At 41.7% G+C, this 26,208-nt stretch overlaps 1 protein-coding gene across 1 annotated transcript in view; it reads right to left on the minus strand.

Moving 5' to 3' along the window:
* The window catches only part of MMRN2 (multimerin 2), a 45,325-nt gene that overhangs the window by 13,268 nt on the left and 5,849 nt on the right, over positions 1-26,208 (minus strand). The window contains exon 2 of the mRNA XM_089510609.1: positions 1,592-1,714. Coding sequence (XP_089366735.1) covers positions 1,592-1,714 — 123 coding nt within the window. The remainder of the gene's footprint in view (positions 1-1,591; positions 1,715-26,208) is intronic.

The following is a 26,208-nucleotide window of genomic DNA, read 5'->3' on the forward strand; positions in this document are numbered from 1 at the left end:
GGTACCATTGTGACATGAGGGGCAGCGCTTCCAAACGCGACTCGCTCCTCGCACATGACGAGGGCGTCAAAATGGCGGCGCCCTGTACATACGGGCGCCACCATTTTGATGTGACGAATGCGTAGCATCCACACGTCCTGGCGCCTTTGTGACGCCACAAGTGCGCCATTGGCGCCTTGCAGCATCATAATGGTGCTGCAGAAAGAAGCCGCTTTTTGCGGGTTCTTTTTGCTGGACGAGGGAACTGTGCCGTTTGTCCGCTGCAGCTCCCTCACACAGCAAACCAGGGCGGCGGCAGACCGCCATTTTTGGGCGGTCTGTATCCCACCAATAATAATAATAATAATAATAATAATAATAATAATAATGCTGCAGCTGTCACTGGCCAGCACTCCAATATGTAGTGTGTCAGAAACCTTTCAGTCGAGGCACTGCCTGCCTGAAGAGTTAGGTTTTCGGGGGTATCATTGGCAGAAGTAGCGATGACGATGGAGCTCCATCATTGTACCTACCACCAATGATTCAGGGTCTTATCCACCTGTTTGCAAACTTTCAAAATTTGGATTCTAAGTTTTAAAAGGTCCACCAAATTTGAACCTGAATGAATTTATATTTAAGCAAATTTAAACAGCTTTGTCAAGGATAGCCATACACAGTCCTAAGCAAAACACAAACCAATACCCTTGTATTTGTATACATCTGAGGAAGTAGATTGAAGTCTATGGAAGCTCAGGCTGCCAATTTCTTTCTTTCAGTTAGTCTCAAAGGTGCTACAAGATCTCTCTATGTACTTTGTATTTGCCAGTACAAGATGGTGGTGGTGAACAGTGGAGGAAGAGAGAGTTCAGCACCTTTGATAGCTCATTTACAGACTTTACAGTCTGGACTAAGACTTGGAGCAGATCCACTGCCCCACTGACATGGAAACCAATAGCTACCACTACTGTCCTGTCATTGGTGAGTAAGTTCCACCTCCACCCCACATATGCACACTTTACCTTCTCTTCTTTCAACATGCTGTAAGAAAAAGATATCTGGCACATAGTGGAAAGAGCCAAGTTGAAAGTCTCAAAATTATACAAACCTTATAATTTTATGTTCCAAACTAAGAAAGGTTTTTAATTTTGATCATGGGAACTGGAAAAAAATTCCTCCTGGATTATCTCACTTTGGCACTGGTTACATTTCTGCTTCTGCGTCTGTGTCTCCATTTGCTTCTGGCTCCAATTTAGTGACCAGATTTGGATAATTTATATAATCCATTTTGGTGGATAATAAATTCAACAAATTTGGCTTTCCTGACTGTAACAGGCAACAAACACCTGTCTTTGTTTATTTGGTCCCTTACTTTATAAAGCCTCGGGCAACAGTATGATTTGCAGAGGAGTCAGGTTGAGGTATACAGTATCTACATTATATTTTCTGCTGGTTGGACAGACATCCCAGGGAGTTTTAAGACAACATCCCCCAGGATTTTTTAAGGATAGCCATAACATCTAAATTGATATATAAACCAGTACCTTCAGAGAGAGTAGACAAGGGTTGACATCTACCATGAAACCTCATTAGGAGGAAGGGCTACCATACTTACATGATCTTCTGACAATCCGGAGTCCCATTTGGACAGGGCTGCTGTGACTTAATGATATATTTCTCAGTCTTGCAGGCAGCTATGTATGTGATCAGCTGGGACCGGATAGAGGAACACCAGTTCCTAGGTGATAGGAGAGGAAATGCAGGCTCAAAATATGAAAGTAGCCATCATACAACCCTACAATTATGCAAGTGTCATTTTGACAAGCTGTCACTCAGCTTTTAATGGGTATGTAGCAGGCAGAAATCCACAGGGAAAGCTCTTTCACTCACATCACCTTGTCCTCCCTGTTCATTTCTGTTTTGTGCGTGTGTGCGTGTGTGTGTGTAGCACTTCATGAACCTCTAAATAAGATGAATGTGAAAGGAATAGAAAATCTATCCACGTTTGCCTGAGGAGCCTACAGCCACACAAGATAGCTAGAGGTACATATATAAAAATGCCTTCTTATCATTGGGGCTGCAAATCAGATGGCATTTGGCAGCTGCCACACAAAAAATATACCCCAGAGGCCTGAAGAGCCAGTTAGCTCTGGCCTTTGCTCAGCAAAGTCTATGAAATGAGTGAGTTGGAAGTCACTCTAACAATGTTTTGGATAACATCACACGTCAGCACCAGACAGCCACTATGACCAGTGGTCAGGGGTGATAACACCAGGCATTGGGCACCGGGTTGAGAAAGCCTGGCCTACAATATTTAGGAGCCTTTCCTAGTTCTAAACCTGGAGTGAGGAAATTCAGGTCTGCAGGCCACATGCAACCTTCCATGGCCAGTTTTGAAGTTCACAGGGTCTCAAAAGGATCCCCCACAAAAGGGTAGGGAAAGGTTTTTTTAAGGTTTTTTTAAGGTTGTGTGTGTAGAAATGGGGGGAAATGTCCCCAAATGTCATGCTTTTTCCCCAAACCGCCACATTTGGGGCACTCCCTAGGGTATTTTAGGTCTTTTCTGTGCATAAATGTCACAGTATATGACAAAAGTGCATCTTATACCCCCTGGGGGTATAAGAAACCGGGGGGGGGGGTTTAAAATCAGAAGGGGAGGCACAAACAGTGAGGAAGAAAAGTAGGAATGGCACAGCCTTCCAAGGTCTTTTGTACTTCCTCATCTCTGGCAGTTGCCCACCCTGCCCCACATGGAGATGCCAGACCATGATTCTAGCATCTTCTCTGTGCAAAGACTGTGCTCTGCTACTGAGCCATATCCTCCCACATTTTTGTCCACAACTGCTCAGGGTTCCATTCTGACTCCTTCCCCCAGGATCCATCTCCTAACCAGCAACCCCTGTTATGAGACTTTCTGAATTGTGCCCATATTGGCTCAACCCATGGATTCAGGAATCCTGGGAGGTGCCGTTTTGTTGTCGCTGTTGTGTGTCTTCAAGTTATTTCCAACTTATGGCGACTCTAAGGTGAACTATCGTGGGGATTTCTCAGGCTGAGAGTGTGTGACTCACCCAAGGTCACCCAGTGGGTTTCCATGGCCGAATGGGAAGTTGAACCCTGATCTCCAGAGTTGTAGTCCAATGTTCAAACCACTAAACCATGCTGGCTCTCTATTTGTAGTTTAGGGAGAGGGCATCTCTCTCAGCCAGAGAGATCTTGGGCCTCACTAAACTATAAAGCCCAGAATTCCACAGGATGTTGTCATGGCAGTTAAAGTGGAATAATGCCCTATAACAGCGTAGTATGATAGTGCACTTTGAAGGTACAAGTTGTAGGAACTATGTTTGTCTTATGCTTTAGCATTTTAAAAAAAAACATAGGTGAAGAATCTCCATGCCTTTTCACTGTAACAAAAGTCAAAAGTCAGATAAGTTACTTTTGGGGGTAATATTAGGGCCCAAACAGACATGCCAAAATAAAGCTGGTTTGGGTGACTTTGGAGGTATGCTGTTTTTAAATGATGCATGTGTCCTAAGAGGTCGGAAACCATGCCAAAGACATGTTCCAGTCCTACAGCTTTGGTGCAGTTTCTGGCTTCTTAAGATGTATATTATCATTTAAACAGCATACCTCCAAAGTGTCCTGAAGCTGTTTTATTTTGACCTGTCTGTTTGGGCTCATAACTCCCTGAATCCTCTGTCCAACATGACAAAGTACTGAAAGCTACATTACAAAGGAAAATTAACCTACAGTAATTCTAAACAGAACTACATTGGCATAGGTCACTAAGCATGGGGCATGGGTTCTCAAGGGGTGGGCCACCCCTTCACATTGTGGCGATATAAATAATCTCCAAAAAGTGCACAGGTGGGTAAACAATAAAATGGAACATAAAATTCCACACAATGCAACTAGCGTCATGCAGGGAATGCAGAAAGGTCAAGAGACTTTCTTCCACTGTTGTTTTGGGAGATTTGCATTGAAATAGAGTGGTGTTTGCCCAAGCTTGGAGAGAACCTGCTGCCTCTGAAGAATGACTGGCCAATCTTAGATCTTCAATGGAAGAACTAAACTCTGATAATCTCCATACATGGGAAAGTTTTTGGCTTCGAAGCCTGAGTGGCAGAAACAATGGGAAAGGACGTAAAACACTAAAGTGGGGGCTGAGGTCAGCCCTGCAGAGAAAGGGTGTGTGTAAAAGGCAGAGGCGGTGAGAGACTTAGCAACCAGCATACAAAAGAAGGAAACTAAAGGCAGGGGAAAACACTAAAAGTGTGGGAGGGCAGGGGTATGGCTACAAGGCAGGCAATATCAGGCCATTGCTCTCTCTTAAAAATCTGCCTTTCCCCGAAGGATTTTTTTCCAACAGTCTCCAAATTTCTAGCATTTCAGTAACTGAAAACTTTAGCCAAGAATTTAAAAATAACAATTGAGGTATCCAAAGAGAAGAGACAGGCAAAGTTACCAAGGGAATGCAAATACTGCACAGCAAATAGAATAACTCTAAGTGAGCATCATTTTCAAAGTCTCACTCTCTGCAATGCTAGATATTTGAAGACCAAACAAAGATGACACAGGAGGCAGAATTTTTATCTGTGGAGGCAATGCCCTCATTTTGATGCCTCCTCATCCATAGCTACACCCCAGGATTCAGTACAACCAAGGGTATGTGCCTTTAGTCGCCGCATTTTAGAAAGGATATTGTAGAGTGGGGTAAAGGGGGAGAGAAAAGGCAACCCAAATGAAGCAACTTCCATATGAGGAAAAGTGACAGTACTTGCGCTTTTCTGCATGAAAAAAAAAGCTGACTGGGGTGGGGGGCAAATAGGAAGTGTACAGAAATATGAATCATGTGGAGCAAATGAATAAGGAAAAGCTTTTCCCCCCTCTTTTTTCATATTAGAACTCAATCATTCACTCTTACTGCATGGCAGAACATTCAGGACAGATAAAAGGAAGTATTTCTTCAAACAGCACAGAATTAAACTAGAACACATTATTTTAAAAGGTGGTGCTGGCCACCAGCTTGGTTGGCTTTAAAAGATGACAAATTTATGATTCCAGGCTACCACTCACCAGTAGTCATCTTCAGTATCAGAGGCAGTGTTCCTATACATGGTAGTTGCTGAGGAACATAAGTGGGAGAATGCTATTGTACTCAAGCCCTGCTTATGGGCTTCCCATAAGCAACTGGAGACCAGGATGCAAATGAAATGATGGACTGGAGTTTAGCATCACTGGCATTATCTCCATTTCCATGTATAGCCTGTCTTTCCCCAAAATCTGGGACTCAAGGGGACTTACAAAAGTTGATGCAAATACATTCAAAAGCACTTTACAAAGACATTGCTAAAAACATGCAAATTTAATTTGAAAATAATTTGCAATTTAATTTGCAGTTAAACCATCCATAAAATTAAAACCAGATGAAACACATCCATAAAGGACAAAAGCAAGTAATACTTGTTGTATGGCTTCAAGACATTTCTGACTTATGGTGACCCCAAGGAAAACCTATCACAGGGGTTTCTTGGCAAGATTTGTTTGGGGCTTGCCTTTGCTTTCCTCTGAGGCTGGGAGTGTATGACTTGCCCAAAATCACCCAGTGGGTTTCCATGGCCGAGCCAGGATTTGAATCCTGGTCATAGTCCAATGCTCTAATCACTACACCACACTGGCTCTCCCTTTAAAGATCTCTACCATGTAGGATATACCTGTAAAAGTGATAGGACTGAGAAATGGCCCATTGGAGTGCAGGAAGATGTGTTTCTTCAGATATCCTAGACACCCACTTTAAATTGTGCCCAGATTGACAGCCAGTGTTGTAGCAATGGGGTCATATGTTCTCTGTAACCAGGCCCAGTGAGCAACTTGGTTTCAGCTTTTTATAACAACTCAAGTTTCCAAATACTCTTCAAAGGTAGCCCCATACAGAGTGTGTTAATGGCATGTGACATATGTCACCATGGCCAGGTTAGGTATTTCAAGAAATTGGCATAATTCATGCACTAGCTTTGAACTGTGCAAATGCACTACTGGCCACTGCAGAAATCTGGGTATCTTGGCTCAGGATTGAATCCAGGACCTGTGTCTTCAGGGTGAGTGAAATCCCATCCAGAACATATTGAGTTCCTGTTTCCTGATCTGCTTTTGGACCAAGCAGGAATATCTCTGTCACTTCTGGATTATGTTTCACCTTGACATCATCCAGTCCATTGCTGATGACAGACACCACTTTAGAATGGTAACAGTTTGCTTGAATTTAGATGGAAAAGAGAAATAAAGTTGTCAGTCATCAGCATACAGATGTCACCAAACCCCAGAATTCTGGATGACATTGCCCTCCAGTTTCATGAATATGTTAAATATCTTGGAAAAATAAGACAAAACCCTGAAAGACTCCACAAAGGCCAAGGAGTGGAACAGAATTCCTCCAACCCCTTCTGGGCTCACCAATCAGAAAGGGTGAGAAACTGCAAAATAGTGCCTCCAAACCCCATTCAGGAAAGACAACCTAGAAAGACACTATGGTCAGTAATACTGAAAGCTTCTGAGACGTGCATCTCAGCCAACAGGGACACACTTCCCCCATCCACTTCCAAACATAGGTCATCCAACAAAATGAGCAACACTGTCTCCTTCCCTTCAGACTGAAATGGGTCTCTATAATCTCTAAAGCTGGGATGTGACACACAGCAAACAAAACAAAACAAAACCCTTACTGTGGTCAGCAGACCCTCCTAAACCATTCCTCTAAAAAGGATATTGGGGATTGGCTGATAGTTATCCATTTACAATAGACGTCAGAACTGCCTCCTTCAAGCATGTTGAGACCTTGCCTTGCTGTAAGAAAGCATTAACTATTCCTTTTAGCCACTCAGCTAGGCCCCCTGTTTAATTAGGCAGGAAGGACAAAACCTAAAACATACATGGTGGTTCCCATCTCTCCAAGGAGCCTAGCCACATCCTTTGGTAGCATAAGTAGTAAAGTATCTGGACAAGCAGGGACTTGGACAAGCCATCCACTGGACTTGTATCAGCTAAGCAGTGGTTCCCAAATTGTGATCTTACAGCTGTCTTGGACTTAGTTCCCAGAAGCCCTAGCCAGCTTGGCCAACAGTCATTAATTCTGGGAGCTGAAGTGAAAAAAATCTGGAAGACCAAAGTATGGAAATCACTGAGCTAGGGCATCCACATCAGAATGAATCAGAGCACATTTATCTGCAAAATACCAGCCAAATCCTTCGCAGAAGGTTGTCAGAATCAGGTACAATGACCAACGGTATCAAAAGGTACCAAGAGGTCTAGCAGAACCCGCTTCCCCTGTTCAGTTTTAATGTTTACATTAAATTATCCAGGCCTTTAAGTGTGATGCAGCATGGTTTTCATGAGTTTTTTTTTAATGAAACCACATTGCTTCCCCTCTGAAAGAAATTTGTTATTTGTCTTAATTTGAATTATGTGGCAATCTTCTAAAGGGCCATCCTAAGATATTCTGCTACTTGATATGAATGACAAGATTCCACCTCCCCCACTTCACATATGGAAACTAACTGGACCTTCCTTCAATGGGACTGTTTTGAAACACCTCACCTGCTTGTGCCATTGATTGGGAAACAGGTGGGCAACAGTGCAAGAAAGAGGGGCTTTATTTTCACCACAAGGTTCTTCAGGTGGCAACACAGCTTGGAAAAGATACTTCATGGGTGGACAAAATCCTGTTGGTGCACTGCACCAGCACAACTACTTGAGTGTAACTATGCTAGCATCAGTGGTTCCAGCAGGAAGAAAAAAGTCATGGGTAAACAGTCATGAACGACCCAAGACACTGGAAAAAACACTGCTCTGAACTGAGAGATGTTGTCTTTCTGCTGATGCTGAAACCTCCTGGAGCATTCCTAGCTTGGGGTTTAGAGAAACAATGGGTTTAAACTGCATAATAAAATAAGTGAGGTATGGCCAGGAAAGACACACTTGCCTCTTCTGTATGCTTCAGAAAAGAAAGTTTTGAAAGCTCTATTCTCCAGACACACACTCAACCCATCTCTGCCACCAACAAATACTGTTTTATGCAAATAGAACCATGTGGATTCCAGCTTGAGCTGGCTGGGTTTTCCTTTAAAACAGTCTTGCCTCTGTTCCTTGGGAAAGCTGCCAGCCACAGGACATGACTTGTTTTCTGGTAGAGAAAATAAGTCTCTCTTTCCTTTGATTGTTTGATTCTTTCCCAGTGAAAATAGCTCTTGCTTCTTGAGCCAATATCTTGTGCTCCTTTTCTTAACCTAGGATCTAAGGGCCCTATCACATTACACTATTATAGCTCTGTGATTCCTATGGAATCCTAGGATTTGCAGTTTAGGAGAAATACTTCAAATTCTAAGCCAAAAAGCTCCTCTGGTGCCTTACCAAATTACGAACACCAGAATTCCTTTAGATACCGCCAGTGCAGTTAAAGTGGGATCAAACAGTGCTGTAATTGTGTAGCATGAAAACAACCTTCCTTTCCTGGTGCCCTCCAGATGAGACAGACTCCAACATTCCCATCTGCATGGAGGCTGCTACAGCCAACCATGAAATAATGAAGAAGCATGCCCTGCTATTGCTATGCATTCAACAAATACCATACTGTCTCCTAGAGGTATGTAGGAAACTTGCTCAGCTGTGGTGAACAGAGACAAATTGTCTTGACTCAACAAGAAGAAGCCTGATGTGACTAAATCAAGTTTTCTGCAACATGTGCAAAATCTCTATACACAAAAGTAATGTTTTTCTCCTTTCTGAAGCAACATGTGTGCACAAACAGCAAACACAGAAAGACTGGCTGATGGATCAGAAAAATGCAAAAAAAGCCAGCTGATGGATCTCAGTTTTTAAAAGTCCCTGCACCAGGCAAGCAGCTGTCAGTTAGCTATGTACTTACACAATGTGTACAAAAATTGTTTGCATGAAGATGAAAAATCCCGAAAGAAAATATGCAAGCAAAGGAAAAATTGTGGCTTCTTCTTCTCACCTAAAAAGGGGGAGTAGTGTGTGTATTGACAAAACAAAACAAAACTACAATTAAAAAGCACTCATTACACACACATGTGTATTACTTTCAAGTAATTTGGGAGGATTGGTCAGCCCCCTTATCCAGGGAGGAAGCAATATGGACCGCCATCATCACCACCTCTCAGTAACCCTCTCCACTGGATGACAAGATTCAGCTACAGTTGATTAAGTCCTTAATAAGTAAGGGGTTGATTCTTTCATCGTTATCTGCCTCCCTGCAAAGCAAAAGGCATATGGGCAAGTTGCAGATGCTGAGAATATACAAAGTTTGGTGGGACCGTTAATGCAGCTTCTTGAAGTGCAGTGTGTTTCCCAGTGGCCCACTTTGGCCACAAGAGGGTTCTCTAGGGCAATTCTAAGAAGTTTCTCATGAGGTTGGGTGTGTTCAAGCCTCACTGGAGCCATCACAAAAAAAGGCGGGGAGAAATCCCCCAAGTGGGCTTCTGCTATGGTTGTCTCTGCCCAAGGTCTGACTAGAAAGAGAAATGCTGTATCCAATCTGTTGCTTTGAGGATTCAGATTGTCATCCCACTGCTGAGTCCCTGCTCTTGGAGGAGGACCTCAGGAGTCTAGGGGGGTGTTCCCACTTGGCAGATAAAACGGATTATATTGTCGCAATTCTGATTCGGACTATGTTCCAGGAATAATTCAAATTTTTTCCATCATTTCCATTACCAAAAGGGGCAAATTACCTCAATTCATTTAGACCCTGTTTTCGTTTCCATTTATTTTAAATCGCTTTATTTTAAAGCGGATTAACTTGCTCCCCGTTCCCATTTGTGTCCACAAGCTGTCAATCAAGCGCATAGGCTTCAGACGTCACACGTCTTGGGGTTTTGGGGGGGGGGCAGCCAATGAAAATCAGCTGCATCCAAGGTTCTTCTGTTGTGTCTCCCCAGACTAGAAGAAGGCTTGGCAAATCGGATCAAGGAGGAGAAGGCAGCGGGCTTCATTATTGGGGATAGAATCTTTGGGGAAGAGAGAAGATAAGGCTCGATTCCTCCCCCCTCAGATCCCTGGGCATCCAGGATCTCCATTCCCCAAAATCGCTTTGCCTCCCCCATTGCTCACTAGGCTGTCTGTGGGGCGATCAGGCAGGCATGTACTGCAAAGCCCATCCCATAGTTCCTCTGGAAGGAGCCTCCTTTTCCCAAAATCGCTTTGCATCCCCCATTGCTCACTGGGCAGTCTGTGGGGCAATCAGGCAGGCATGTACTGCAAAGCCCATCTGCTGCTCAGGCAGAGGTGAAAAAAAATAGTTTAAAATGGTGTTCAATGGCTCTCCTCACACATTAGTCTATGAATGAGGAGCAGAGGGGAGGTTGCAATCCACTGGGGGAAAGTCTATGCGAATTGTAGAAAATGGCGCTGGCAATGCAGAAAGAGACCAAAGAGGATGACACCCCCAGGCCAGCCCCTTGAGTGCTGCTCCTCCCATCTCCAGGTTCCTGAATCAGACACCCTTTCGTTCCCATTCGGATACAGCTAATTGTACCCCACTTTCAAAAATAACCCACGTTATAAACTACTATTATTTTAAACTGAATTATAGGCTGATAATCCAGTTTAAACATTTTAATTCGATTCTGATTCAAAACGCGGTGGGAATGAATGAGGGGTAAGGGAGATTTAATTCAGGCTTCTGTGGGAACGATGCACCCTAAATTCGGATCATGACCCGCTTTATAGGTAAGTGGGAACGACCCCTAGGAGAATGGCCAGACTTGGGTTTCAGTTAGGAGGAGCTTTTACATCAGTCTGTCCACCAATTCTTCTCTTAAATTAATGAGAATAATTAAATTAAATTAAATTGAAATTATATTCTGGCCTCAAAAAGAAGAGCCCTCCCTCCACCCCAACTGTCATCATCAGACCTAGGAGGGAGTGAAAAAGACAGGCCCGATTTTCATCAGGCCTAACTGTGAATTTACTGTAACTCACATCGCTCTGTTTTATTTTACTGTATTTTATTTATTTTTGTATTTTATTTTATTCTCTTTATTTTTATTGTTGTAACCCGCCCAGATTCCTTGCGATTGGGCAAGCTATAAATTATTATTATTATTATTATTATTATTATTATTATTATTATTATTATGACTGTTAGCTTCATTCTGAGGATTTTATTCCTTTCTTATTTAAAGTCTCTGCAACATTGGGGCTTTCTTCATCCAAATCTGCTTCAGATACCCAATGTAAGGAGACTTCTCCTGAACTGAATGAAAGGGATGTTTTTGTTCTGCCACAACCAAAGTCTTATGTGAGAGAAATACCCTTCCCATTGTTTTTTCTCCATTTGGTGAGATATGAATGGGCTACCACTCTGCAGAGCGAGAAGGAAATCCTGGTAGCTCAAAGGTTTTGTTCACCAGGTAAATGAATTTTAGAGGAGATCAAGGTTCCCTTGATAGATTCTCCTATCACCTATTTGGTTTTGAGGGCCCTGACTCTGAAAGAAGGAGAAGGCTTTACTCAACACCCCTGAGAAAAAGTGGCTTTTGAAGAAAGCAACCTCAGTTATTTATATATTTGCCATAATTGTCCACTGCTGGGTTGCTTTTCACACATGCTTCCCTCTTATGGGTGGAAGATATGTTGAAGGATGAGGACTTGGACTACAAAGCTTTACAGAGTTGCAAAATGTATAGGATGTCACCCAAGACACCCTTATTTTCACAGCAAGGTCCATAGGGGCAATCACTCTGGCCAGATGTGCCACCTGGCTTAAGCACAGAGAGATGAATGTACATTCTAGAGCAAATCTTTCCATAGCAGCCTTTAAGGTCTCTACATTATTTGGGGATGATGCCTTTAAAAATATACTAGTAGAAGCTAGGGATAAGAAGCAGGTGATTCCCACTACATCCAAAAAAGTGGAGAAGAATTGGACTAAAACAGAACAGGAAATCACCTTGATTTCTTTCCTCATGAGGTTTTGGCAGATCAAGGGATTTTCATTTCCTCAGATCATATTTAGCAAGATAGAGGCCTGTTACAGCCTGCCAAAATAAAGCTGCTTCGGGTCTCTTTGGAGGTATGCTATTTAAATGATGCATGCATCCTAAGAATCCAGAAGCTGCACCAAAGCTGCACTCCAGTGCTTAGGAATGGAGTGTGGCTTTGGCGCGACCTCCGGATTCTTAGGAGTGGACCCATGCATCATTTAAACAGCATACCTCCAAAGAGACCCGAAGCAGCTTTATTTTGGCAGTCTGTAACAGGCCCAAGTATCTAAAGGAAAATTATTATAAAATGTACTCTCATTGGTAACTTACCCCAGATAAAATATCAAGAAATTACAAAAGTAAAGACAATAAACAAACCTCCCTCTCCATTCACCCTGGGGTTGTTTTGATCCAATCACTATTTTTGTTACCTGAAAGTTAAAGCCATCCACCAGCCTGGCATCCCATTGTCAATTCCTGGGAAAAAACATCAAGTTTTTGTTACCTTGCAGGTCAGCCCACCACCTGAGGCTAGATTTCAGGTAGAATTATTGGTCTCAAAAACCTAGCCTCTGTGCACACCCAGACCTACGTCTCAGCCACTCTCGCTTTCTCTTCAGAAAGGTAAATACACAGATTTCTTATACACAGATTCAAGCATTCACAGTTTGAAAATGTTCCAAAAAAAGTATAAATTTCAAATATCAAACCTTGATTTTCCAATGTTTATAAGGGACACCATTTTGCTATGTCATTATATTTAACAGGACTTGAGCATCCACGCATTTTGTTACACACGGGGGATCTTGGAACCAAACTCTGCGTATAACAAGGGTCCACTGTATTTCCCTTTTAAACCCCTCAGACTCCACTATTCCATTTCTATATTTCCATTTTGGTTGGCTCTGAATGCTATGTCTGGATGGATTGCTATTGTGTGTGTGTGTGTGATTGTACTCTGCATTTTTCTAAACAGAATCCCCTTAATTCACCCAAACCTGGAGTTCTTCCTAGGTAATACCAGTATACACAGGTGCCAATGATCCTATAGGTTACCCAGCCTCTGGCAAAGCTAATTTCCCCAACATTTAAAATAACACTGACATACTTCGTGTCCCCCACCCATTCCCACCTTCCTTTTGGGTATCACCAAATTGGCAGCCCCTGAGTCCACTAGAGGACTTTGATTAACCACTCTGGTGGCAGTAAAACTGTGCCCACACAATGTTTTTCCTTTAAAACAAGGGATACACACTTTTTCTTTGTTTGCAAGTAAAACCATGCTTCCAAGAAGCTTCTGGAAATACTATTCTATTTTTTAAACATGGTGCAATCGAGCATGCCAATTGTTTTAAAGAGAAATCCATGGGGGATGGGAGGTGCACATAAATGGGTAGGTGCATGTTGCCAACGCAATATCTAAATCAGCATTGTCGTCACTGGCTGGCAGTTGCTCCCAATCCCAGATTTCAGACTGAGAGATGTTGGGAACTGAACTTGGGATGTTCTGCCTGGAAAACATATACTCCACTCCTGAATAGTTGCCCAGTTCATTTATAAAACAATCTCCTTATTGGAGATTTAGACTGAACTCAAAAGGAATCAATTCAGAAACATTACACAAAGTAGAGGTTAAAACATGACAAAGTGAAATGGATTTTGGATCTCTGAGATGAGACCAAGATTTTCCCTGCACTAGTTTAATGCAATGGTAAAATGTTTTCTTCCTTCTGAAAGCATCTTTGAGGCCTACATAATTCTCATTATCACCACCACAATGAGAGTGCTCTAGAAAACTCAGAAGGTGGTGTGCTGTGTGCATTTTGCTTTCACTGTTGCACAGTGAGATGGAAATTTTCCCAAATCAATCCAGAAGGGCTCATGTGCAGACAGAGGCCAAATCACGTTAACTTGAGAAGGCAATTTTAAAAAACTGTCAGCTGGCATTTAAGGGTGGGAGTGTTGAGGAGAAAGGACATTTCACAGGAGGAACTGAAAAGATGAGCAACAGATTTTAAAAATAATAATTATTATAGAGTAAGACAGCACCAGAGGCTAGAAAATAATGCAAAGAGATTTAGAATGAAGAGAGAAAAGGCAGGAACAATAAGGATAGTTGAGGGCAATTGGCTCTCTGTGTGATCACTACCTTGTGTATGTATGTGCCTTCAAACAGCCTTTTGGCACACGGCAATCCCAAGAATTTCATTGGGTCTTTTTAAGTAAGGAATATTCATAGGTAGTTTTGACAGTTCCTTCCTCTGAAATGTAGCCTACAACACCCAGTATTCATTGGTGGTTTTCCATCCAAGGCTGATCCTGATTTGCTATGGCTTTAAGGTATTTAGGCACTCTCATTACCATACCCTCCAAGATTTTGCAGATGATAACTGGTATGATAGCCAGTGTGGTACAGTGGTTTGGGCATTGGACTATGGCTCTAGAGATGAGGATTCAAATTTCAAATCAGCTATGGAAACCACTGGGTGACTTTGGTCATGCTCACTCAGCTTCAGATGAAGTCAATGACAAAACCCGTCTGAACAAATCTTGCATGAAAATCCCACTATAGGTTCCCCTTAGGGTCACCATAAGTCAGAAACAACTTGAAGGCATACAACAGCAACAGGAACAAGTGGGATATGTGTGGCCAAGTGCCATCAGTGCAAGGCCAAGATGACAGAAGTAATTCATGAGGAAGAATTGTAAGCTAGGAAAGGCTGCAGAAGTTTGTTTTGCCTGGGCCTATTGGGAAGAGCAAGATTTCACCCACACTTTTCCTCTCCCCTCACTGAGTTAATGGCGTGCAAAGTACATTTGCACTTTGAACACAGGTTGCAAAAACTGAAGTAAGCTGAGGACAAAGTGGGAAAGTGGGAGGAGGAGAAGGGAGAATGGAAGGTTTTAACAACATTTTAAAAATGGGTTGCTAGAGAATTAATTGGGATTGTCACTAATAAACTGGGATAGCTGGAAGGTATTTATTACCCTTCAACTGAGTTAACAGAGTACAAACAACTTTTAAACTTTAAACTCAGTTTGCAGGACAAATGGGGGAAAGTGATATAAGAAGAAAAACAGACATTTTAAAAGCAGCTGAAAAAGTAGGATGGCAGAGAATTAATCAGTGTTGTCTCTGCTAAATTAGGACAGTTGGGGGCCATTACCCTAACTCTGTACACTCACAAACACTCATTTGTCCCCTTAAGGGTTTTTAAAGCCTCATGGCAATTTGGTATGATGTTTGAAGCAAACTAATTAATTGATCCAGGCCAGAATGCTCTTTGTCAGTTTGTCCTGGGCCCATGTATAGATAGTCCATCACAGGTTTTCCATGGGGTGTCGAAGAAGACAAGAACAATTGACCTGTGGCCATTGAATATCAGCCCACCAATAAAAAAAGGTCCACTATATTTAGAATACTGCAATGTACAATATGCAGGGCTGTCCTCAAAGACAATTTGGAAGCTGCAACTAGTGCAAAACACAGCAGCAATACCCATCTTGCACTGCAATGGCCTTCAAGTAGTTTCCAAATTATGGTGATACTAAGGCAAAACGACCACGGGGTTTTATAGGCAAGGTTCATTCTCAGGAGGTTTTCCACTGTCTTCCTTTCAGGGTGAAAGCATATAACATACCCAAGTTTACCCGGGAGGTTTCTAGTAGGACTGAGGATTTGAACCCGGACTCCCAGAGTTCAAGTCTAGTACATAAACCTCTATATCATGCTGAATCTATGTGCTCCATTTAAGCTTTCAAAAGAGCCTCCACTGGAACCAACGGAGATTTATTAAAAGGCTAAATATAGCATGTATAGTGGAAATGTGGGGTGAGGAATCTCCGATCAGAGAAAGAAGGATGGGCGTGGGTCTAGGTGGGAAGAAGCCAATAGGATGAAGGCCACAAGATATATCAGACTATAGACTAGACCTTAACCATCTCTTGAATCAATACTACTAAAACAAAAAGTAAGAATGACAGTAGGGGACATACTTGGGGGGGGGGGGAACCAGCAAAGGGCACAAAGCATAGTGAGAGCCTTGCAGATAACTAAAAAAGGGGGCAGGGAAATAAGGAGTTTTAAAATTAAGCACTGGAGGGTTAAAAAGGAGATGAGTAAGGTAAATAAGAAAGTAGGTCATTTCAAATCATTCAAGCGCAGTATAGCAGAAGAGCTGTGTAGGGTTTTAAGAAGAGTGGGTGGCTGGAAAGGGCAGGGTTTGATAAGAACTTGAACAGAAGGGCTTTTTTTTTATTAACTATAAAACTGTTTTAAAAGTCCTGGCTGCCCTCTTTCCAAACATACTTACAAAAGCTATCCTAAGGAAGAAGAAAAAACCCACAACATTTCTTCAATCAAAAACGCAAGCCACGTGGGACATGTGCGGCTTCTCTGCAAGGCTAATAGCACTCTGAGAAGATACCTGCAAGCACTAATAGCCTTGTAATTGCCACTCCCTTAAACTCCACTGGGAGCAAGGTGCATGGATGATGGACAACCCGTGTGCTTTATTTACTAAGCTATTAGTACTTGAGGAAGCACTTACAAGAGGCCCGCACAGCTTGTGTTTCCACTGGAAGAAACATTGGGGGAAGAGTTCATTTTCAGAAGAAAGGTGGCCAGCTTTCCCAAAAAGTCATTCCCAATATTACTCATTATGTCTCAAATTGGAATTTAAAGCATGAGCACATTAGTTCCACTTGTGGAACTCTCAAGTGGCTCTTCTGTCATCAGCCTCAGGTGTTACTGTGATAGGCACCCTATTCTGTTACTGGTGGAGGGCCCGAAGAAGCATCTGGTTGTGTTCCTAGACCCAGATACAGACTGAGGAAATCTACCAAAACCTTGGGAGGTGTCATCAGTCTGGGTCATCAACTTTTCCAATCCTCTCTGCTTTCCGCCAGCAGTGAAATGGCCATGAGGACAGCTACCGTATGAACAAGCTTAATCTAGACATAGCTTTGGTCCCGGCAGAGGTAGGAAGGAAATAGTAGCCTCTGCAATAGCCAAAAATACAAGTATAAGGTGGGATCATTCTTGTGTATGCTGCTTGACTGCATGTCAGCCATTATGTGTAACACCTGATATTTATCGCATGGGCCCTGAAACGGGTCTGTTGCGTCCTAAAACGGGGGTGTGCATGGAACGGGATGGGGCTAGGAACTGCATTTTACTGCACAAGGGAACGCCGCCACTGCCGCCGGGCGTTCCAATCACATCCATTCCAGAGGTTGCAATTTCGGAGAATGCTTTAGAACAGTTCTCAGAAATCACACCCTCTGGAACAGATGGAGGACGCGATTGGAATGCCTGGTGGCAGTGGCGGCGTTCCCTTGTGCAGTAAATGCGGTTCCTAGCCCATCTTGTTCTGTGCGCACCCCTGTGCACCCCCATTTTAGGACACAACAGGCCTGTTTCAGGTCTCGTGCAATAAACTTCAATGTGTTGCATCCAAGTTGTGAAGGGCTCTGCATGACCTATACTAGGTCCCATTAGCAGCCATACAGAGAAATATATGTTACAAAAAGAAAAAAGAAAAAGAAAAATTAAGTGAGACCCAACATTGTTACTTGGGTGTGGGCTCCAGATCTGCAAGGTTTTAAGACTATTGGGTAACATATCTGCTGGCTGTCTTGGTCATCTTCTGTTATTCCACTTCTTCAGCTACTTTGAAAATATCCCGGTTTCTTTCCCCTCATTCCACTTTCCCCCTTTGGGAAGTCCAGCCAGACTGATTTAATTTCACTCCTACATTTTTCTTCTCCCTTCTTATCTCTGATTTTATTTTCCCCACTTTCCCTCTTTGTGCGCTGATTAAGGAAGTGGGGGTTCATAACTACAAGTGGAAACAAAACACAAGGAGTAACTGGAACAAATGGATTTTCTAACTATAAGGATACTAAAGACATGAAGTATACAACAGAACTGTAAGTGAGGAGGACCGAAATGGGGGATTTTGCAGTCTAAGGTTAGATGACGTTATACTTGCTGGCTGCTCTTTTACAGCCTGATAATCTAAAAACACATAAAACTTAATGAGACAAGATCATGGTGATGACTCAGACTAGTTATAAAATTCTTGGCCATACCCAGTCTGTTATGAACCATCCTCTAAAGAAAGTGAAAGCTCAGTCAGTGTGTTTTACACTGATTACCTTTGCCTGACTAGTTTTCTGAGATTACAGGCAAGATAGATAGTTTTTGTGTTGCAGCAATAGTTTATTGGCATAGAATGCTGCTTTAGGTGATTATTGCATTCATTTTAAAGCAACTTATACCTAAAATTAAAATAAATAAATAAAGCAACTTATCCCTGATGGGATAAAGTCACCTTTAATTTTAAAAGTAGGTATCATCGCATTCAGCCGCAGCCAGGAGAGTGCAACCCTTCTGCAGCCCGGATCCCAGCCATGCTTATACAGTGGCTTTTCAAAAACAGGAGCCTACCATTTTTGAAAAGCCATTGGATAAGTGTAACTGGGATCTAGACTGCAGATGGATTACCCTCAGCCAACCGCAGCTGAGTGTGACAACACCCGCTTTAAAAATTAAAGGTGCCTCTATCCCATTAGGGATAAGTTGTTTTAAAGTGCGATAATCTCCTTAGTATCAAAGATATTAATATTTTATGCTGGTTTTTTAACCACTCCAATGTAAACATTATATATTTCGCACTATTTATAACTGTACCTACTATTTATTTTAATACATTGCATTGTGTTTTATCTATTCTATTTTGCTTTTTACAGGTCATTGACCAAAATAAATATTTGTACTGTGTTTGCCCCCTTTGTCTATGGCTTCCTTCAGTTGCTGCAAACTGGATTCAAAGTGCAAAAGTAGTCTGCACTCAGTCATTTCTCTGTGCTAAGTACAGGCTCTCCAGGAAATTCCTGATATGCCTTGCGGATCATTTCCTTTTTCAAAAAGTGGAGGAAGGAACAAGGGGATTAGCAACCCTGGGCTTGATTCTAACTAATGTGGAGGAGTTGGTCACTGGAATCAAATAGTTGGGACTTTATAGGGGAGTGACCATGTAATGCTAGAATTTGTAACTGTGGGACAGGCCAAATCAGGTTCAGTCTCCTTTATATGAAACCTTGGGACTGGAAGTGTTTTGGATTTATTTATTTATTTATTGGATTTTGGAATGCCTGTATTTGCCACATAATGCCACATAATGAGATTTTTTTTGGAGATGGGACCCAATTCTAAATGCAAAATTAATTTATGTTTCATATATACCATATAGACATGGCCTGAAGGTAATTTTGAACAATATTTTTAAATAATTTTGTGCCTGAAACAAAGTTTGTGTTCAGTGAAACATTAGAAAGCAAAGGTGTCACTATCTCAACCAGCCATGAAAAAGGTTTTAGTTTTTGGAATATTTTGGATTTCAGAATATTGGATAAAACTCAACTTCTGTAGTCAAACATGAACCTTGGATTTCAGGAAAGCTGATCCCTAGACTTTGGTCCTCCAGATGTTTTTGATTTCATCTCCCAGAATTCCTGACTGTTAGCAAAACAAGCTAGGGCTTCTGGCTGTTGAAGTCCTGGAGAACCAAAGTTTGAGGAATACTGGTCTAGCTGGACATCATGTATTCAGCAAAGGGTTGACCTGATAAGCCATAGGGCCCCTTCCAACTCTACGTGTCTATGATTCTAAGTGGGAGGAAGAAAGGAGAGAACAGAATCTTGCTTTTGCCTGTTGGCTCAGGCAAAAGCAAACTGCTGCAGCCTTAGCTAGCTAGCTCAGGTTCTCCTTAATAGCTTTTGCCATATTGACCACACTCTGATGTTGCTTTCCTGGTTTTAACCTGCGAAATGACAGAAGCCATGGGGCAGTTAAACACAAAGCATCATGATATCAATGATTGCTTCAACTCCTGCCACCAACGGTCAATCATGAGAAGGGAGGGAGTTGTGCTATACCACATTGGATTAAAATCAGAGAAAGAGGTATGGAATAATGGCCACTTCATGTCTTTTCTTCTGACTCAAGGAGGAATTGTGGTGCACATGCTAAAAGCTTCCACAAGTTTTTGTATTGAGCTAAAAACTTCTTTGAGATGAAGCAACTGTCGGACCAAGAAAAAAAAAGGAGTATATAATTAGAAGTGATGCTTATTTCAAATTGCTTTTGCTGCAGTCTCCAACCTTTACAGTGGTTGAAATGATTTTGCAATTTGTCATTCCCATCTTAACTTCAGTGAAGTAATTGCCAAATGGTCTTTCTTTTTCTTGTGGGTAACTACTGCGAAATGCACAAAAACAACAACAAAATGGGGAGAATACTGCACTCAGATAATACCTTGTATTGGTCACAATGTCTGTGGACTTTTTATTGAAAGAGCATTTTTAGCATTTACGCCACAAACTTGACAGCATGAAAAAGGGAGCTTTATTGCAGCTTTGAGCGTTTTCCGGTACAGTCGTGCAAAGCAAACAAGCAATTACGACTGAGCATTGTTCTGACTTCCCTTAGAAGAAGGGCAGTGTGGATTTCTGCATTGCTTTTATCTGTTTCCAACACTTCAGAGAGTTCCTGCAGCTTTCGTTTATCATCCCAAGCAAGACAGACAGAAATAAGAGGCACCTTGTGGTTCCCTGCTCTATCTGGCCTTTCTCAAGCAGGGAAGTCTGGGTGCTATTGTGGGTGATAACACAGAACATTTGAAATAAATCTTCTTTCATGGCTTATTTCCTTCAGTGGCAGGAAGCTCCAGGCCCAGCTTCTCCAGGACTCCTTTCCTCATAGGGTGAGGGATCTAGAGACTTTCAACAATATTTTTAAAATATACAGGCTAAGCAAAGGAATGATATAAGGATGTGCAGTCCAAAAGGAAATAGAAGAATCCACCCCTGAATATTGAGAAGATCTCCACTTTCTCCTCACTTCTGCTCCTCTGATGATTCTCAAAAAAGGAGGGCTTGGAAAGGGGAAAATACATCCTTTTTCTTTTCTTTTTTCCTCCTAGACATACATATTTCTCTAGACCATGACAAGTATCTATCTAGCCAGTAATGATTTGTGAAGTGGAACGTGTTTGCCAAAAGGAAACAGTATAGTTTTGAAGGCTATCTGATGATTTTCTCCAGTCTGAAAGACTGTATCTTCATGCATAAGACTACCTAACTTTTAAAATCTTCAGGGGAGGACTTTCTCTCAGTCCCAGTACCATCACAGATGTATCTGATGATGATTTGGGAGAGATCATTCTTAGTGGGTGTTTCCAGGTTTTTTTTCCCCTTAGCCAAGGCTTAAATTTCTTCCAGCTTTTGTTAGATAACACAAGAAATGATAATACTGTATCTACTCTTTGGTCATGTTGATGAAAGTGACAAGGATAGAAAAAAGAGGTGGCATTCTGGAACATGAATGAATGAATGAATGAATATCCAGTGATAATATCAGGGGAAACCTTTGAGGCAGATGTGCAGGGATCCCACTGAACAGAATAAGCAAGGAGATTCTGAATGTGGCTTACCCTATTTTGAAGTAAGTGAAGCAATCTCCATTTCCATCTAAAGGAGTAAGATGTTGTGAAACCTCAAGCTGCTTTATACAGGGCTTCCTTTAAGTACAGATTTTGACCAAACAGCCTTCAGTTAAAATATGCTGGTATTTTTGTCTTTGTTTTACCTTTTTGTCTTAGCCGTCATCCACCACTGGAAAGCAGGACTTTATCACACATGGCTTTTAAACCATGATTAAAGCAATTTTTGGTTTTCAGGGCAGGGCAGTACCATAATTGCTAAAATCAGTTCAAAAGATAAATAACAAAAGGAAAAAATTGAAAGGCATGCCAGGTAAGGCATGCTAGGCAGAGGGACAGGGTTAAGGAAGAGTCTGGAAAAGAGAGTCGATGCCACAGACAAACTTGGTAGCATTAATGAAGGAATGGTATGATAAGAATTGTATCTGGTTTCTTTTTCTAATGCAGTTGAGGGGGGAAATAGGGATCATGTGATAATCTACATAGACATCCAATGGAAACATTTCTGATACTTGATGTGCCCTGGGTTGAAAGATTCACTGCCATTGCTCTGAATTGTGCATCCTACAAATGTCCCAGAGGAGTGCCATTTGGTGCTTGACCCCCACCACTGACCACTCAAAGACCCAAGCTCATATCATTTCATTTTATTTTTCAGTTGGAAAAGATCCACTAAAAATTGCACAAACCATTTTCAAATGCTGTTAGTAAAATAAAAGCCCACTTCGGGCTATAACTGAATAAAGTTTAACTGGAAGTGTTGTATTTTTGGAACTATGGTGTCAACTGCTGTTTCTGCCTTTCTCCTTGTATTTTATTATTGCCATTATCTTTGCATTGGCTTTTGTGATTTACTAATACTCCGCTTTGGGAGCATAAACCATCCAAAGGCAGCTTATATATCCAATATGAATCATATATAAAAATATACATCAGTTAAATATAGAGACTAAAATTAACCTACTGCATCACAGCGTATTACAGCATTAAATCCATATCGGTTGGGGGAGCATTCAAGTGTTCCTGCTCTTAGAACTTCCTTCAATCCAGACACATTAGAAGGTTGCCTTCTTAAAAAAACACAACTTCCTTATAGCCAGACAAAACCATCACAAAACAAAAGGAAAACATATTGAAATAGCAGACTCTACAACACATCCTCCAGACATACATTGGACCACCTGTTGTGAGATTACAGGCGCTAGTGTAATTCTGTATATGACCTTGTATGGCAAAATATCAAAAGACTGCTATATATTTATGTATAGCTGACTGATGTTTCCATCTGGGGACTGAATTGTTTCCTCTGATTTGACTCTCACAGGGCCTATTCCAATACAGAAAGCTCTTGCATGTGAGAAAATATGTGAATGCCATATTTAGACCACTACATGGGATGACTTCATATGCACCTTTTCTTGTGGGCATTATATGCATGGACAAGCTTTTACAGGCCATGGTTTCTTTGCAGGGCAGTAAGGAGACTAAGGTTTCACCACTCCATTGACACAGAAGCCACCATCCAGCGCTGTATAGATCAATGGTTACCAAACCTTTTCAGGCTACTACTCCCTTTCCATTTGTGCGACCCAATGTGTATTTCTTGACATTAGATCTACTGTTCTACTGCAAATTCAAAACAAGTGATCTTGGTTGCTGCTGTCTTTGCACCTGGTCACCTTGGGAACAGCAACCAAGCAAGTGGCTAAGCAATGTCCAAGAACCCTTTTGCTCATACCAGCCTTGCCGCAAGGCCAGCACAGTCAAGAAGCTTTTTAGCCAATACTTTGACTGAAAACCCTCCCCGCTGCCCCCTTTTCCCACCCCACTCCCCCATCACTCCCTTTTTCCTCACTGTCCACCTGGATTTTTCCACCACCCGGGGGGGGGGCGTAGTATCACTCACTTTGGGAATCAATGGCATAGATAGACAAGGTTGGAACACCTTGTGAAAGGTAGGATTCTTGCAACGTCCCTCTTCTTCAACACCCTTCTCAGCCGCCACATTTAAACTCTTATTCTTCATGCCCAGATACAGCCAGATTTCAGACCAGAAGTGTCAGTTAGCTTTTAACAGTGGAATTCTTTCTATATTTATTAAGAACTGATTTTAATGATTTTATTACTTAGTTTGCTTTAGCTGATGTTAGCTAACTCAAGTACTTTCTTTTTAGTAAAAAGGTGAAATAAAAACCTAATTTAAAATTCAACTCACATCTTTGACATACACACTTTTGCATCTTTCCTCTACTACTTTACTGTAACCACAGTATCGACGACTCCTTGGGCATGTATGGATGCTGGTTTTGAGATGAGAATTGGCAGCTGCAGCTGCTGCTTTGAACCACTGGCTCACTGATTTCGATTAGCATTCCCCCAACTGGGGCCCTACAAATAGTTAGATTACAATTGGCCTGTTACAGACTGCCAAAATAAAGCTGCTTGAGGTCTCTTTGGAGGTATGCTGTTTAAATGATGCATGCACCCTAAGAATCCAAAAGCTGCACCAAAGCTGCACTCCAGTGCTTAGGAATGGAGTGTGGCTTTGGCGCGACCTCCGGACTCTTAGGACCCATGCATCATATAAATAGCATACCTCCAAAGAGACCCGAAGTAGCTTTATTTTGGCAGTCTGTAACAGGCCAATATTCATCATTCTTGACTACCAACTGTACTGGGTGGGACTGACCAGAGCTGTAGTGTTTATTTTTAAGTAGTTTAAATTTATAATAAAAGAAGCATTAGTATCATTGTCTAAAACAATCTTACTCACCAAGGAGAACAAGAAGAAGCAGAAGGAAAAGGAGGAACAGAAGAAGGAGAAGGAGAAGGACAAAAGGCATGAGAAGGTCAAGGGGAACCAGAAGGAGAAGGAGAAGGAGTGGAAGAATAAGAAGAATAAGAAGGAGCAGGAGAAGGAGAAGGAGAAGCAGAAGGAGAATTAAAAGCAGCAGGAGAAGGAGAGGAATTCCAGAAGCAGAAGGTGAAGGGAAAGCAGCATGAGAAGGAGAAGCAGCAGCAGGAGGAGGAGAGGCAGAAGAAGAAGGGAAAGCAGCAGGAGCAGGAGAATGAAAAACAGCAGGAAAAGGAGAAGGAGGGGGAGAAGCAGCAGGAGAAGGAGAAGCAACAGGGCAATGAAAAATAGCATGACAAGAAGACACAGTGTGAAAAGGATTGTCTTGATGCATAACCTGTCCTCAGGACAAGATGATACTATTAGCATAGAATATGGAGAGATGCAATTGGCAAGGCTGCATTTTATCACCCTTCCTGTTTAATTTATATACTAGCTAAGATTTGGAACAATTACTGAAGACAGTCAAGGAAAAAGCAGGTTTCCTGCTGAACATTAAGAAAATAAAAATAATAATCATAAATGATTTACATAACTTTAAAGAAGATGATAAAGACAATGAAACCGTTAAAGATTTTCCATACCTTGGCTCAGTTATTAATCAAAATGGAGTCGTGAAATCAGAAGAAGACTAGGACCTGGTAAGGCAGTTATGAAGGAACTAGACAAGATCCTAAAGTGTAAAGATATACCATTGAATGCTAAAGGTAGGATTGCTTATGTCATTGTACAGTATTTTCCATTCCTATATATGGTTGCAGAAGCTGGGCAGTGAAGAAAGGTGCTAGGAAGCAAATCATCTTTGAAATATGGTGTGTGAGAAGAGTTTTACAGATAGTTGGAGGTTTTTCATTCATTGTCAAAGTCAGCTTGATGGCAGTTCATAACAACAATGTCAACACTTTTAAGCACTTAAGAAGGGACTGGCTCAAATGCTCAATCACTGCAATTTGTCAATTCCACTAGTTGCCAGCAGTATGATTTATAACTTATCATAAGCATGAATAATATGGTTTCAGTTTATGGCATTGATATAGCTACCAATGTGTAACATAGACATCATTAGAATCATCCGGAGCCTGGATGTAACTAGCAATAAAGAACTAGTTTTATTATACTCATTCCTTTTTATACTAATGAAAAAAATCACACTGTACCTCCACAAGGAAGAACTTTACTTTGTGCAATTTATTTCTTATAGAAGAGGCTTCATTATATTGTGGAGGAAGAGTATCACATAGGCCTGTTACAGACTGCCAAAATAAAGCTGCTTTGGGTCTCTTTGGAGGTATGCTATTTAAATGACGCATGCATCCTAAGAATCCGGAAGCTGCACCAAAAGCTGCACTCCAGTGCTTAGGAATGGAGTGTGGCTTTGGTGCGACCTCTGGACTCTTAGACCCATGCATCATTTAAATAGCATACCTCCAAAGAGACCCAAAGCAGCTTTATTTTGGCAGTCTGTAACAGGCCATAGTTCCAGTGCTGGTTTGTCTACTGCCTCCTGTTTTGTTAATCTGATGAAAGTTGATGGAACCAGATGGTGCTGTGAATCACAGGGATGTCTTGTTGCACCCGTCTGGTAACTATTTCAGATTCTTTTGAGAAATAGGAATGTAAAAGGTTGCTTTGTTTTACTTTCTTTTTTTTAAGTGACCTTTGGGACAACTAAGTACATTGGAGCACTTAGAACTGTGACCTATAATTTAATAATAAAGTTAACATCATAATGTTCAACTTTAACTGTAATTATAACTGCAACTATAACTTTTAAGGGTACCTTTCCGTGTCACATCTAACCACCAGCATCTCCAGTTAAAAGATATCAGGTAGCAGAACAAGGTCGCTCTTTTAAAAGATCAAAATTTGAAGGGGG

The sequence above is a fragment of the Sceloporus occidentalis genome, unplaced genomic scaffold, assembly GCF_023333645.1.
Source record: "Sceloporus occidentalis isolate IW3139 unplaced genomic scaffold, rSceOcc1.0.p SCAF_2, whole genome shotgun sequence".
Taxonomy (NCBI): Eukaryota; Metazoa; Chordata; class Lepidosauria; order Squamata; family Phrynosomatidae; genus Sceloporus; species Sceloporus occidentalis.